General features: G+C 47.2%; 1 protein-coding gene across 6 annotated transcripts in view; it reads right to left on the bottom strand.

Moving 5' to 3' along the window:
* NFATC2 (nuclear factor of activated T cells 2) overlaps window positions 1-15,409 on the bottom strand; it is a 111,253-nt gene that overhangs the window by 37,753 nt on the left and 58,091 nt on the right. For all 6 annotated transcript variants that reach the window (XM_075571550.1, XM_075571549.1, XM_075571548.1 and 3 more), the window contains exons 8-9: window positions 14,882-15,008; window positions 12,148-12,831 (exon numbers count right to left, since the gene is read on the bottom strand). In XM_075571550.1, coding sequence (XP_075427665.1) covers window positions 12,148-12,831; window positions 14,882-15,008 — 811 coding nt within the window. The remainder of the gene's footprint in view (window positions 1-12,147; window positions 12,832-14,881; window positions 15,009-15,409) is intronic.

Raw genomic sequence — 15,409 nt, forward strand, 5'->3', positions numbered from 1 at the left:
CAGCCCCCCTGCGAGACCAGCCTTCCTGCAGCCCCCCTGCGAGACCAGCCTTCCTGCAGCCCCCCGCGAGACCAGCATTCGTGCAGGCCCCCCGTGAGACCAGCCTTTGTGCAGCCCCCCTGCGAGACCAGCCTTCCTGCAGCCCCCCTGCGAGACCAGCCTTCCTGCAGCCCCCCGCGAGACCAGCATTCGTGCAGCCCCCCCGCGAGACCAGCCTTTGTGCAGCCCCCCTGCGAGACCAGCCTTCGTGCGGTCGCACTGAAACGCGCTTAGAAGTTAGGGGAATATAAACATATATGGCACAGATGTTGCAAGTGCTGGCAGAACGTTGAAAGAGAATAATTGCCATGTCTTTCAATGCCTCAAAAAAAATAACATTACAATAAGCTTGTGGCGATTCTACTCCTCATTCTACTCTGATCTGGCCGCTCTGCAGAATGAGTGGAAGAGCCCAGCTTTAGCGATGCAGCCCAAGCAGCTTAAAATGTTTTTTTTAATTGTTTGTTTTAATATATGCGCCTTTGATTACCTTCATTGAAAGCTAATTACCCACGCTGCCGACTTATTGGTTCGCTTGTGATCGATCAGCAAAATCCTGCTTCCCTGGGCTCACTAAATGGCTGCCTTTCAGTTTCAATCAATCCTTCAGCCAGTGTAACTCAGCAGCTACAATGTATCCTTATATTACTAAGGTAGTATTATCTATTGTAACAGTTTGCCGCTCAAACTGCTGGGAATATTGGCATCAAATGATCACAAACAGGAAAGTGTTGCAAAGATCTTGCACTGCTGGGGAGGTGGGCTAAAACCTGCTATAGAAATCAAAGGATGTTCAGTATATTAAAACTCATTAAAAATGGCATTAAGAGTTGAATTTTAAAATAAATAAAAACACATGTAGGATATCGCTTGGATTGCTCCATTTCAAATACGGCCATTTTCATGAATTTCTGGTGGAAATATTGAGCAATGTGATCGTTCCCTTTGATATCACCTTGGCCTATAAAATATTACTTTGCACCTCCATTTCAACTGTGATAATGCGCAGGAGTGAAACCTGCAGCAGAAATCCTGGTCCCTGGCTGCAGAATTTGATTTGAAATGTGTTACGTTCCAAACCACGGCTACCACGGCTAAAGAACCCTTCCACGTTTTTACACGTTAGATTAATTAAACACCTGGTAATTTACAACACGGTGCTGCCCGCTTCTTAATGTGTCCCATTAAACTAGAACAGAAATACACAGACACACAGTCACTGCGCAGAAGGCCAGATCCATGAGCGGAAAGGGTCGCTTTCACAGGTTACCAGTAACCCTTGAAGCGCCGGAAGACCCCCAGTGTTCCGGAACTCAACCACGTGATGGCTTGGTGTAACGATCACGTGTTTGTTGTTTTTTTTTTTAAATTATCACTGAGCCTTTAGTTACAGGACGGGCTCCTACTTAACCCCTAGTGGACTGGGTGTGCCGGCATCAAGATTGATTGATTATTGGTAATAGGCAATCAATTGCTAATCGTTCATCTCCGACACAAAGTACGTCTGGGGGCACTCGGAGGGTTAGTAAATACGCATCAACTTGTACCTTGTACGAATGTGACAATAAATGAGAATACTACATTTCCATGTATTTATATATACAGGTAGTCCTCGCTATCCAACGTTTCACTTTACAACGAATGGCATATACAACGCTTTACAATGCAACCCTATGGGCCGTTTTTCAACGCCAGAATGCGTTATCCGACGCAGGAATGCGTTATCCAACGCTCACCGCCGCTGATTAACATGGGACTCACTTTACAGCGGTTTTACTATCCAACGCTACTTCCAGAACGGCTTCCTTTGGATAACCGAGGATTGTCTGTATTAAACCCGCGATAGCCAAGTCCGGTCCTCAAGAGCTCAGGTTTTAAGGATATCCCTGCTTCAGCACAGGTGGCTCAATCAGAGCCCCTGATTGAGCCGCCTATGCTGAAGCAGGGATATCCTGAAAGCCTGACCTGTTGGTGGCCCTCGAGGACCGGAGTTGGCTACGCCTATATTAAACCACATTATAAATAGGGGGCAGAACAGAGGCCAGATTTCAGAGAACGGGTTTTGAAATGGCATGGACAGACTAGGAACACTGCACATTGATCTCGGTGCGTATTCTCATTATTCAGCCTTTGTTTTCCAAGTAGTGAGTTTAGTATTGTGTAAGTGCACGGCCCTGACAGGAAGCGCGCCTGCTGCGGCCGCCTTACTTTCCCTGAGTAAGCAAATCTATTTTTCTTAGAAAAAAAAAAGTGTCGTTTCAACATTGGCCTTTTTTTTACAGAATGAGCCCAGAACAGCGGTGGCTGTGAAGGAGGATCAAGTGGAAAAGCCTGATTTATTTCCCACAAGCCTGACACGTGTGATAAACCTGCAACTGTAACATTATTGCAATGAGTTGTTGTAAGAGAAACAGCCGCTGGGCAAAGCGGCAAAACTGCAGGTACTTAAAGGAGCAATTGATGCGCTTTTTTTTAGTTATTATTTTTTAACATACAGGAGGTGTGAAGCAGGGGGGTCTGCGGAAGCCCGTTAATTTCAGCTCCGGGGACCCCCTGCTTGCTGAGATACAGACCTCTGAAGGCGGGAGGAGTGGTATATCAGCAGACTTTAAATGTCCCGGTCACGTGGGCCAATAGGAAGCCTCGACGCATGACGTCACGGCTTCCTATTGGCCAGCAGGGCGCGGGAGCTTTGAAACTCCGCCATTACATGATCCTTGGTAGCCGAGCAGAGTGGCTAACGGCATCCACTACGAAGGCCAGTATCTCCGGAAGCAGGAGGTCCACGGAGATTAAATGAATGGGGTTCCGCTCTGGGGACCCCCTGCTTCAAATATATGTTAAAAAAAAGGAGAAAAAAGCGCATGGATTGTTGCTTTAATAGAATGGATTCTTAGGCCTGGTCCCCAGTAGCTGCTGCGCTAAGGCGTGCACACGTCACACCCCAGCCCTCTATGGGGCAGGCCCCAGTGGGCGTGTGTGTGTGGGCGCACAAAGCGCGATGAAGCGTACGCTGACAGGGAAGACAAGAATTTTGTCTTCCCGTGCCGCAACGCGATCACGTGGACGGTGCGCAGCCAATGGAAGGGCAGATATGCCCCGTCATGGCCGCGCCCCCCATCATGGCTCTGCCCCCTCCCCCCCGCCCAAACCACCGCTCCCCTACAGACCACACAATGCGGCTTTCAACTGTGCACGCGCCGCCAGGCGACACTGGGGTCGTAGCCGCAGCTGGGACATCTAAAACAAAAATAATCCGAATAGGACAGAACAAGAACATGTCCAACCAACTACAATAACTTCTGTTTAGAGAAAAGGGATGTGAAAGGAATCAGAACTGGTTCACCCCGGCCCCCTCCATATCTGCCCCCTAGCAGTCTCTAGCCACACAGAGAACCCCTTAATGCAAGGGAGGAGTCTCCGGTTGGAGGGTAGGAGTGTTCCGGGAAAAGCTTCACACCAAATCACCGTGTACAACACAGCAGAAATACGTTCCCATACTTCCAATAAAAAAACTCAAAGACGTGGAAATGAATCAGTGGCGTAACGGGATGTGAGCGGGATACCCGGGGCAAAATTTTGCCGGCTGCTCCTGCGTGGTTGGCAAGTGCCAACTGTGCATGCGTGAACGGCGTTTGCCGGCTGCTCTTGCGCACGCGCGATCGGAGCTTGCCGGTCGTGCATGAGTTACCGTCAAAGGTCAATTGCGCAGGCGCAGTCGGCACTCGCCAATGGTGCACGGGCACTCGCCAAGCAGATCACCAGACTCGCCAATGCGCAGTCAGGGATAACTGTGCGAGAGGACGGGCCCCCGGAGAACACGGGCCCTCTGGTTCTGCTCGGGCTATAGCTACGCCACTGAGGAGAACGATGAAAATCGAATTGGGGTACCTTAAAAATCGCTTCAGGATCTCTCCTCTTTTCACACTATACACTAACAGAAACAGTAGAAGTCAATTGTAGTGCGTTGGTAGTCTCCCCACATGCTAATTAGAGTGTAAGCTCTTTGTGTACAGACTGTTTTGTCCAAGTTTTACATTTATGTCTGGATGCACTTATCGATACGATATTCCTTGTATTGTTATTGTATAGCAAATTAAAAGATTGCGTGAGCACGTTCACGTGTCTCAGACAGGTCTGCAGCCCTGCCCTTACCCATTATCTCTTGGCATACAGTGCTTCCACTGCAGCCTGGGATTCTGGGTAATGGCATGCAAATGAGCACGTGTCACTTTTTACTTCTTATCCATTTCACCATGGACGCCTATAAGCGTACGCCAGCCGCGTTACACAGCTTTTCAGCCCAGCCTCGGTAACAGAAGTGCAGAGCCAGTAACCCTACTCATAGACTGCTATTTCCACCTTTTGGATCTCAGAGTGAGGCTGGTAATACTGGCTTTGCCATGTGAAGTTGGGATCGGTTTCACCCACACATGAAATAAGTTACGGCGGGTAAAAAAAGTAACAAAACCCCTCCGCCGTGCAGCAAATAAAAATACCACTTGTGAGACATTTAACGCGCTGCGTACCTGACACGCGCTGTACAAATATACATACAAAGTAACAGAGGTAAGCCCTGCGCTGAAGCACAATCCTATAGACCAGGGGTGGCCAACTCCAGTCTTCAAGGGTCACCAACAGGTCAGGTTGTAAGGATATCCCTGCTTCAGCGCAGGTGGCTCAGTCATTCTGACTGAGCCACCTGCGCTGAAGCAGGGATATCCTTACAACCTGACCAGTTGGTAGCCCTTGAGGACTGGAGTTGGCCACTCCTGCCAGAGACAATCCGATAGACAAGGTTGACCATCTGTGGCAGGGCCATCTTAACAACATTAGGGGCCCCGGGCAGAGCAGTGCACGGGCCCGGCCTACACTGCCGCTCCCAGCCTCCCACGCGCTCACTAGCAGCAGCTGCACTGCTAGGCTGCGAGCGGTTGTGACGCGAGTCGGGGGGAGGGCGGGCGGAGAGCGAGCGGAGCCGGGGTTATACTTCCTGGGCGGGGGAGAGCGAGCGGAGCCGGGGGGGCGGGTGGAGAGCATTGGTGGGCGCGCATGGGCAGGGCGCGTGGGGCCCCCCTATGCTGTGGGGCCCCCGGGCCACTGCCCAGCGTGCCCATACGTTAAGACGGTCCTGATGTGTGGCACTGAAGAGTTAATGTCGCTTCCCACAGAGAAGCAGGTAGCGTCTGCTACAAAAGGAAATGGAGAACTACAATGTCACATGATTCCCGCCACGTCACGGGTCACGCAGAGTGCCTTCTTGTGACATAAATCACAAGGTGACCAGGCTGGCAGTGTGGGTTTCTACATGCTGCAGATTAACCCTCTTGTTACCACAGTGACGTGCAGTGAACTGCGCAGCTACCCCCACTGAAAGGGTTAAGGGCGCGGCGGGGGGACGACGACTGGTGAGAGGGATGAGACCATTAGGGAACTCATCCTCAGTGTGTTGTCTATGTACAAAAAGTCTGGGCTGAAGCCAGCCCTTAGGCAACTGCACTAAACCAAAAGCAGGCGCGGAGGCTGGGACTGGGGAACGCAATGTTATTCATTATTCTTGAATAAGGTTATTGAAATACTTCCAAGAGCACAGAGGTTTGCATTGGTAGTACTGTACTCTGTTATAGGGAGAAGGAGTGGCTCAGTGAGAAAAGACCCTGACTGGCACTGAGTGTGAAGCAGGGGAACCTGGGAGAAGGAGCGGCTCAGTGAGTAAAGGCACTGACTGGCACTGAGTGTGAAGCAGGGGAACCTGGGAGAAGCAGCGGCTCAGTGAGTAAAGACACTGACTGGCACTGAGTGTGAAGCAGGGGAGCCTGGGAGAAGGAGCGGCTCAGTGAGTAAAGACACTGACTGGCACTGAGTGTGAAGCAGGGGAGCCTGGGAGAAGCAGCGGCTCAGGGAGTAACGACACTGACTGGCACTGAGTGTGAAGCAGGGGAACCTGGGAGAAGGAGCGGCTCAGTGAGTAAAGACACTGACTGGCACTGAGTGTGAAGCAGGGGAGCCTGGGAGAAGGAGCGGCTCAGTGAGTAAAGACACTGACTGGCACTGAGTGTGAAGCAGGGGAGCCTGGGAGAAGGAGCGGCTCAGTGAGTAAAGACACTGACTGGCACTGAGTGTGAAGCAGGGGAGCCTGGGAGAACGAGCGGCTCAGTGAGACACTGACTGGCACTGAGTGTGAAGCAGGGGAACCTGGGAGAACGAGCGGCTCAGTGAGTAAAGACACTGACTGGCACTGAGTGTGAAGCAGGGGAACCTGGGAGAAGGAGCGGCTCAGTGAGTAAAGACACTGACTGGCACTGAGTGTGAAGCAGGGGAGCCTAGGAGAACGAGCGGCTCAGTGAGTAACGACACTGACTGGCACTGAGTGTGAAGCAGGGGAACCTGGGAGAAGGAGCGGCTCAGTGAGTAAAGATACTGACTGGCACTGAGTGTGAAGCAGGGGAACCTGGGAGAAGGAGCGGCTCAGTGAGTAAAGACACTGACTGGCACTGAGTGTGAAGCAGGGGAACCTGGGAGAAGGAGCGGCTCAGTGAGTAAAGGCACTGACTGGCACTGAGTGTGAAGCAGGGGAGCCTGGGAGAACGAGCGGCTCAGTGAGTAAAGACACTGAGTGTGAAGCAGGGGAACCTGGGAGAAGGAGCGGCTCAGTGAGTAAAGACACTGACTGGCACTGAGTGTGAAGCAGGGGAGCCTGGGAGAACGAGCGGCTCAGTGAGACACTGACTGGCACTGAGTGTGAAGCAGGGGAGCCTGGGAGAACGAGCGGCTCAGTGAGACACTGACTGGCACTGAGTGTGAAGCAGGGGAACCTGGGAGAACGAGCGGCTCAGTGAGTAAAGACACTGACTGGCACTGAGTGTGAAGCAGAGGAACCTGGGAGAAGGAGCGGCTCAGTGAGTAAAGACACTGACTGGCACTGAGTGTGAAGCAGGGGAGCCTGGGAGAAGGAGCGGCTCAGTGAGTAAAGACACTGACTGGCACTGAGTGTGAAGCAGGGGAACCTGGGAGAAGGAGCGGCTCAGTGAGTAAAGACACTGACTGGCACTGAGTGTGAAGCAGGGGAACCTGGGAGAAGGAGCGGCTCAGTGAGAAAAGGCACTGACTGGCACTGAGTGTGAAGCAGGGGAGCCTGGGAGAAGGAGCGGCTCAGTGAGAAAAGGCACTGACTGGCACTGAGTGTGAAGCAGGGGAGCCTGGGAGAAGGAGCGGCTCAGTGAGACACTGACTGGCACTGAGTGTGAAGCAGGGGAACCTGGGAGAAGGAGCGGCTCAGTGAGTAAAGACACTGACTGGCACTGAGTGTGAAGCAGGGGAGCCTGGGAGAACGAGCGGCTCAGTGAGTAAAGACACTGACTGGCACTGAGTGTGAAGCAGGGGAACCTGGGAGAAGGAGCGGCTCAGTGAGTAAAGACTCTGACTGGCACTGAGTGTGAAGCAGGGGAGCCTGGGAGAAGGAGCGGCTCAGTGAGACACTGACTGGCACTGAGTGTGAAGCAGGGGAGCCTGGGAGAAGGAGCGGCTCAGTGAGTAAAGACACTGACTGGCACTGAGTGTGAAGCAGGGGAACCTGGGAGAAGGAGCGGCTCAGTGAGTAAAGGCACTGACTGGCACTGAGTGTGAAGCAGGGGAGCCTGGGAGAACGAGCGGCTCAGTGAGTAAAGACACTGAGTGTGAAGCAGGGGAACCTGGGAGAAGGAGCGGCTCAGTGAGTAAAGACACTGACTGGCACTGAGTGTGAAGCAGGGGAGCCTGGGAGAACGAGCGGCTCAGTGAGTAAAGACACTGACTGGCACTGAGTGTGAAGCAGGGGAACCTGGGAGAAGGAGCGGCTCAGTGAGTAAAGACACTGACTGGCACTGAGTGTGAAGAAGGGGAACCTGGTTCAATTCACGGTGTCGGCTCCTTGTGACCTTGGGCAAGTCACTTTATCTCAGGCACCAAAAATAGATTGTAAGCTCCACGGGGCAGGGACCCGTGCCTGCAAAATGTCTCTGTAAAGCGCTGCGTAAAACTAGCAGTGCTATACAAGACATGCTATTATTATTATTATATTTACCACTGACAGGCTACATAGCCATATAGAGGACTAGTTGTGCATATTACAACAGAGACAGAGCTAGGAATAGACCATATAACTGGGGCTCGCTGATTAATGCATACTTGGTAATAATTTGTACTTGTTATAATGTAGCTAAGGTATTTGATCTCCATTTAAATTCGGTTAAGGTGATAAAAGGTGCATCTTGGTAGAGATGTGTATTTGCATCATTCATACTTATTAGAAGGTGTGGCGTAATGGTTAAAGTTTTAAGTCAACCAAACGGCACAGAAGTTCGGTAATGAAAAAAAGAAATCTTCATACACGACCTACTGCAAGAAGGATTCACTAACCCCACCCAAAACACCCCACCCCCATTGTCGAAGAATGCAAGTTTCAGGACCATCAAGTGTAAATGGTGCTGGATGTGAACAAGACACAAGAAAGACACCACCATGGAAAATAAGGGGGCTCTAGCATACAAACATACGTCTTTGCTTCCAGTAACACTTGCATGGAGCCTATAGCTCATGGCAGCCAGAAGCCATGATTGCCACGTGCTGTAACTTAAATAGTTAACTACTTCATAAGAGAATTTATTTAAAAGTTAAGTTTGCTTCTCAAGCAGGTGAGTGCATTATGGTAAATGGATTTCCTGTCTATGGCAGAATACGGTCTCATTCTTTTTAAAGCTTCTTTTGGCTTGGATATACAAGGATATCCAAAAGACTGTTCATGGTCCCAAGGTTCAGCAAAGTATCCGGCCGCTCCTCCTTCTCTTACCGTGCACCTCACAACTGGAACAGTCTACCGGAGACTCTCACAGCCGCCACCAGTCTAAGTTCTTTCATAACTAAGGCTGTCTCACATTGTAATCTGGTCTGTAACCGTTACATACGCCCATAACATATATTCTCTGTAACTGTGCACGCAATGTCTTGTATATAATACATAACCCTGCTCACGTAATGTAACAATGTATTTGTAACCATGTATCTGTCACCATAACTCTGTGCCCAGGACACACTTGAAAACGAGAGGTAACTCTCACTGTATTACTTCCTGGTAACCCATTTTATAAATAAATAAGGTTGTGACTTCCTTTCATATCTGCTCTGCCAACATTGATTTTGATCAACTCCTGTATCCTCTTGTGTTATCAGCTTCTTATAATATACACGTGCAGGCATGAATATCTTTGCTGCATTCTCCCAAATAGAAGCTCCTACTCCGGCCAAACTTCTAGCTCTGTGGGATCATTAATGTCTTTTAGTTCAGCAGCTATAAAAACACTCATTATTACCGTAGTGCACCTGGTATTACAATTTGGACATGTATGTGACTGTCTCCTTAGTTTGAAAGCACTGGATGTTACCATTATGTCATTAACAGAGGTATAACGTAACATTCATTGAACCAAAAAATGCTAAAATGGAATGTTATGCTCTCCTCGGAAATCACTGTGTGCTAAACGTTGGTGCCAGATGACTTCAGGCCATGAAAGACAAACCCAGCCATTATGGACCAGTTCTGTGTTCTCTGTTCATATGTGCCTATGAATAGGAAGAAAATGGAGCCTGTGATCTAAAAGAATGTTATGAAAGCAGAAGTGAATTCAGGCCATTAGCCATCTCTTACAAATCTCTATACTGGACTTAAAGAAGCAATCCCCCAACCAAATGTACCAAGACTTTTGTGTTGACCTATAGAAAAAAAATGGGGTTTCCTCGGTAGCTGCCAGTCGGAGCTCAGTCTCCTCCCACCAATAGCGGAGACATTCCAGTTGTTACCCCTGGCAGTAAATTGCGAAGAAAAACCAAGATGGCGGCGAGAATCACCCAATCGAAAGCTGCGATGTCATCTCCCGATGAAGTCACCGCTTTCTATTGGCTGCCAGAATGAGGCTGGCCCAGGGGCCATATTATTTCTTCTGGACATTAATTCTTCTAGCTAATTTTAAAATGAAATATCCCAGCAACCGGGGGATCCTTGCAATTAAATAATAATAATAATACTACACACACACACAAAATACTCATTTGAATTCCTAATAGCATTTAAGCTAAATTGTTTGGAATAAAATGTTGAATTAGAAAAATATATATAATTTGTAAATGTAACACATAGTTAATATGAATAAAGTAAGATGTTAAAGAATACTTTATCTACGTATAGGAACACTTCTGGTTAAGAGAGAACCCAGAGATACACTCCCACAAAACAAGAACAAAAAATGCAACAACAAAAAAATGCACAAAGCAGCGCAGTGCCCAGGGAGACAGGTGGTATAAAAATAAAATAATATTTATTGACTATTAAACATGACAAAAACGGAGGTGTGAACCCTCCTACGCGTTTCATAAAGCACCGTGTTGTGTGAAACGTGTAGGAGGATTCACACCTCCGTTTTTGTCATGTTTAATAGTCAATAAATATTATTTTATTTTATAGATCATCTGTCTCCCTCGGCAGGGCGCCGCTTTGCGCATTTTTTTTGTTCCCGTTTTGGATTTGAAACTGCGGCTGGACACGCCCGCAAGGAATCAAGTTAGCTCTAGGAGCGGGTAAGATATTTGGAAGATTTATTTTATCCACATGGACATCCATTATTACTACAATTTCTGGTGAGCTTTTGAACTTTTATTATATCTTTATCTCCAGTGAGGTGCAGTGAGGTGAGAGTACCAGCATCATTGTATCTGTTACCTTCAGGAGAGTTATGCTATGTATTGAATCTGAGTCACTCACCTAGTAGTCTACCCACTCCATTAATGAGCTATATTCCCATGATTTGTTTATGGATAAGAAGCCAATAATTCCAGGACTGTTCTCTGTATGCTGAATTGTTCCCACAAAACTAGCTCTTTCTATGACAAGTTTCTCCTGTTGCAAGCTCCTCACTTTTTTTCTACCTCCCAGGGTGCACCTTTCTCTCCTTAATGCAACGCTTGACGGCTTGACGATATTACTGTATTATGCACTTAATTAGCATAAGGAAATTCAGCTCCCAGCAGGCTAAATTGTTGAACAAGGATTACAGTAAACATGAATAAATACACGTTTGAGTACTGCTCTCTTTATCTGCAGTTACAATTATGCCCAAGGGGTTTGCAACAAAGATCAACATTGTTTACCACTCAATGATCCACTGTTCGTGTGTAACTTTGACAATATTTGGCCTGCAGCGCACTATGTCTTAATCTGCTACTGAAGTAGCTAATTTATGTGTCGAAGTAGAAAATATTATTACAAATAAAAATAAAAACACCCTGTGTAGTTGGTCATTTACAATCTTCCGATCCTCACTGGGTTCTTCATCAGGTGTGTCAGAAAATGCTGAATACGACACACACGGACTTGTTGCACGGATCACCCGCAATGTCACACAAAGCCCTATAACGCTAGTATATAATAATTATTACATCAGTGTTGTTGCTGCTCCTCCAAGGTACAAAATGCATAAGCCGGAGAAGGTGGCACACAAGTGATGTGACCAGGACCCGTAGTAACGGAGGGCACTCGGGGAGTAACTCACAGATACAGGTTTTTGGTCACATGACGTGTGCGTGACCTAGCCTGGTTTATAAGGTGTATATATACAGTATAGTAGAGGGATGGTATCTAGTTACCATGGAGACGATGCGAGATATTATGGCAGGGTGGACAACGTCAGGATGGTGAGAATATTAACGGAGGAGGATTAAAATGCTATTCTATACAGAATATATAAAAGAGGCTTTGATTTGGATTTTGTTTAGAAAATGTTGGGGTGGGGGGGGATTGGCACTGTCCAGTTGTTTACTGCAGGGGTTCTCAACTCAAGTCCTCAAGATCCCCCAACAGGCCAGGTGAGGTATGGAGTTGAGAAACCCTTATTGTTTTCTACATGAAAATGTGTGTAACAGCTTAGCCAGATTTTTGATTTCATGATTTAGGAATCTACCCTTTTCATGCATATATATATATATATATATATATATATATATATATATATATATATATCTGCTTATGTTACATTGTACAGTTCAATACTTTCACTGTATTTACAATGAAATGCTGCTTACCATCATCCAGATAGGCCTGGTCCAGGTTCTGTTCCTGTTTAACTGTGACTCCGGCTGGTAAGATTTCCTTTTGATCTGTGACGGGAGGTCCATTTTTTGGTGCCCTCGGGCTGTTTGACTGCTGCTGGATCACAGTCGGGTATGGACTTGGGCTTATTCTCTGTGCTTGGCTGACCGGCGGCTGACTCGATCGCGAAGGACTGGACGTGAAATGATCAGAGCACATGACGTGCTGGAAGTCCTGCTGACTTCCGCTCCTCATCTGCTGATTGTTTGGAGAATAGTGAATTACAGGAGATGGCTGCGGGTTGGCTGGAGAGTGGTGCACCACAGGAGAGTGGACAGGAGAACCAGCATGGACAAGAACCGATCTGTGAGCATCTGGAATCGCAATCTGCGACGCCATCAAAAGGGGCTGTGGGTAGCCAAGTTGGCTGGGGCTGAGGCTTTTGCTCCTTTGGTAGATAACAGCCGGGGAATTTTGATATCGAGAATCAGGGGAGGGAAGACTTGTGCGCACTTGTTGGCACGAAACCAAATTGGCCACCAAACAGGATGGAGAATCGTTGGCCATCGAGTGGTGGGAATAGTAGGACGCTGGCAGTGTTCCCAGACCGCGGTGCACACTGTTCCCGACCATCGATGGGTTATATTCATCAAGGGGCTCGGTTTTAATAGATGGTACTGAAATAAAAGGGAAAAGATGTGCAACTAAGAATTACAAACACCGTACATTCAAAGTCGTCAACGCGGAAAATGTATATTTAATTCAACGGGCATGATGTCATAATAATAACGAACAAGGACGTTTTTGCCGTTAGACGCAATGTGATTTTAGATCTGGGTCATCAACTTTGTTGCCTTCCTAAAACGTTATTCCACAAATAGAGGGAAGGGGGTAGGGGACCCTTGCCCTGCCTGCCTGCATATATATGTAGAATCACTTAGAGAATAAGAATCCCACTTATGGCTAACTGTAGTGCCAGGATGAATGAATTTCAAAGTAAACTTGATTAAATGTACAAATTAAATTGGTAGGGCTCTTAAACTAAACGGCGATTAAGTAGACTGTAACGTTGACGAAGGGTTAAAATGTTGCCAGGGTCCCTAATTACACTACAATTAGGCATCGAGTGCTCAGAACTGGGATTCTTTTTTCTCCAAGTGATTCTTCCTAAAACGTTGTAAAAAAAAAACAAATAATAAAACAGAGGGAATGGCCGGGCCTTCGATTAAACAATAGGAAATAGAGAATATATTTTAGCAATATAAAAAAAATCTGAAAAAGATCAATATTACAGGCGCCATTAATCACAAAATCAAGTGAGTGTTGTGGACGTGGGGGAACCCTATTGTTTCACTTGATATTGAGCTGGCGTCCTTTGGCATTTTCGAGCTGATTTTTCACATACTTTTTTTTGTGTATTTTTTTTATCAACTGAAAAGATTATTATTATTATTATTTTCATGATGTTGTGGCTCTGTGAGAGAGCCTCTTATTCAGCGTTTCCGAGTAAGGAATCCGGTTTTCTTTAAGGCACAGATAGATACACACGTTAACCCTAAATGACGATGTTGCTGTTATTTCTGTGCGCTGGAATTTACCCTTCTGGAGTTGAGGTCATATGCAAAAGCGACTAAAATAGAGATAACCACAGCGTGGGCGACTTAATGTGTTAAAAATGATCAAACGCTGGCAAAATGATGCAATGTAGAGTGGCGTAGTCAAGTGTATTACAAATTCATCTAGCATCGCTGCGGTTAGAGCAATGTAATGTGCTTATCAACCGATGATTAGCGTCGTACCCACAAGTGGAAATAATTGCTACATTGTGTATATTTGGATAAATAACAAATTGATGCTATCTCACATAATACAAAGACAAAATTAAAGAAGCACGATCGGAAACGGGGGGTCTTCCAGAGCAGGAACCGTGCTACTGTCCGCACGGGGGGCTCCTAGTTCCCAAGATAAGTACCAGCAAAGTTACCGGCGTTACTTCCTGGTTATAGAGGGAATTTAAATGGCCGTCCAATAGGAAGCCACGACCGGTGTTGCACAGTAGCTTCTTATTGGCCAGAGATTTGGCAGCCATTTTATTTCCCCGGAGGGTGATTTAAACTTGGTAACTGCACCGGTAAGAAACCAGCGGCTAAAAGAATTGCTCCTTTAAGGTTACTTTTCTTTTTATTTTTTAACAAGCTGCCAAACGACATTCCTTTCGTGTAACTACAGAGTAACATTGGATAATAATGGTGTGTGTGAAGGAGTTGGACACTTTGCGCTTATTATTATGAAATTAACACTTAGGGCTTCCAGCCAACGGTGGCCAACTCCAGTCCTTGTGGGCCATCAACAGGTCCCTGCTTCAGCACAGGCGGCACAATCAGTCCCAGCTTCAGCACAGCCACTGAGCTTCAACTGAGCCACTGATTGAGCCACCTGTGCTGAAGCAGGAATATCTTAAAAACCTGACTTGCTGGTGGCCCTTGAGGAACAGAGTTGGCCACTCCCTGCTTCAAACCATGCCAGCAGTGCAGCCTAAAATGCCTCGGGAATATGTCTCTTAAAGAAGAATCCATGAAACCCCCCCCCTCCCCTGCCCCCAATTTAACGTTCAACGTTGGCCGGTGAATCATTTTTCTCAAGCAGGACATTTTCCTTGGACACTGTAAGTTACACACAAAGTTCCGAGATCCTTATACCCTCCGGAAGCAAAGAGAACGGAGTTACCTGGATGGTAAGTGAAACGCTGGGGCTGGCTCCTTTTCCTTTTACCGTTAATGACGAAGAAGTTGACCTTCACAGGCGCGCTAATGTGCTTGTTGCGATACTCCGGGACTTCTACAAAGAGCATGCTCTGAAATAAGGCGAACGCTACAGTTACCGCAAGTATGTTTGTTAGGTAGCACTCCACAAAGAACTAAATATATAAATATAAACTGAAGATAAATTGGTGCACGGAGGCAGGGGGGGGGGGGCCTCTGACCCCCCGAAAGAATCAGATATATATATACAAAGGGGCCCCAGCACGCAAAGAGATACAATAGACAATTGTCAATTTGAATAAGTCAATAAAGGTATATTTGGCAACATTTGTAGCAGCTGTAAAATATACCCAAATGCAGGATTTGAAGATCACATCTCGCGAAACGATAATGTGGAGGGAAGGGAGTGGTTGAGGGTGAAAAAAAAGGGGGATGGAGGATAACAACAATGTGATGACAAAAGGAGGAAAAAAAACAGGAAAAACGTATAATA

This window comes from Ascaphus truei, chromosome 15 (assembly GCF_040206685.1).
Source record: "Ascaphus truei isolate aAscTru1 chromosome 15, aAscTru1.hap1, whole genome shotgun sequence".
Taxonomy (NCBI): domain Eukaryota; kingdom Metazoa; phylum Chordata; class Amphibia; order Anura; family Ascaphidae; genus Ascaphus; species Ascaphus truei.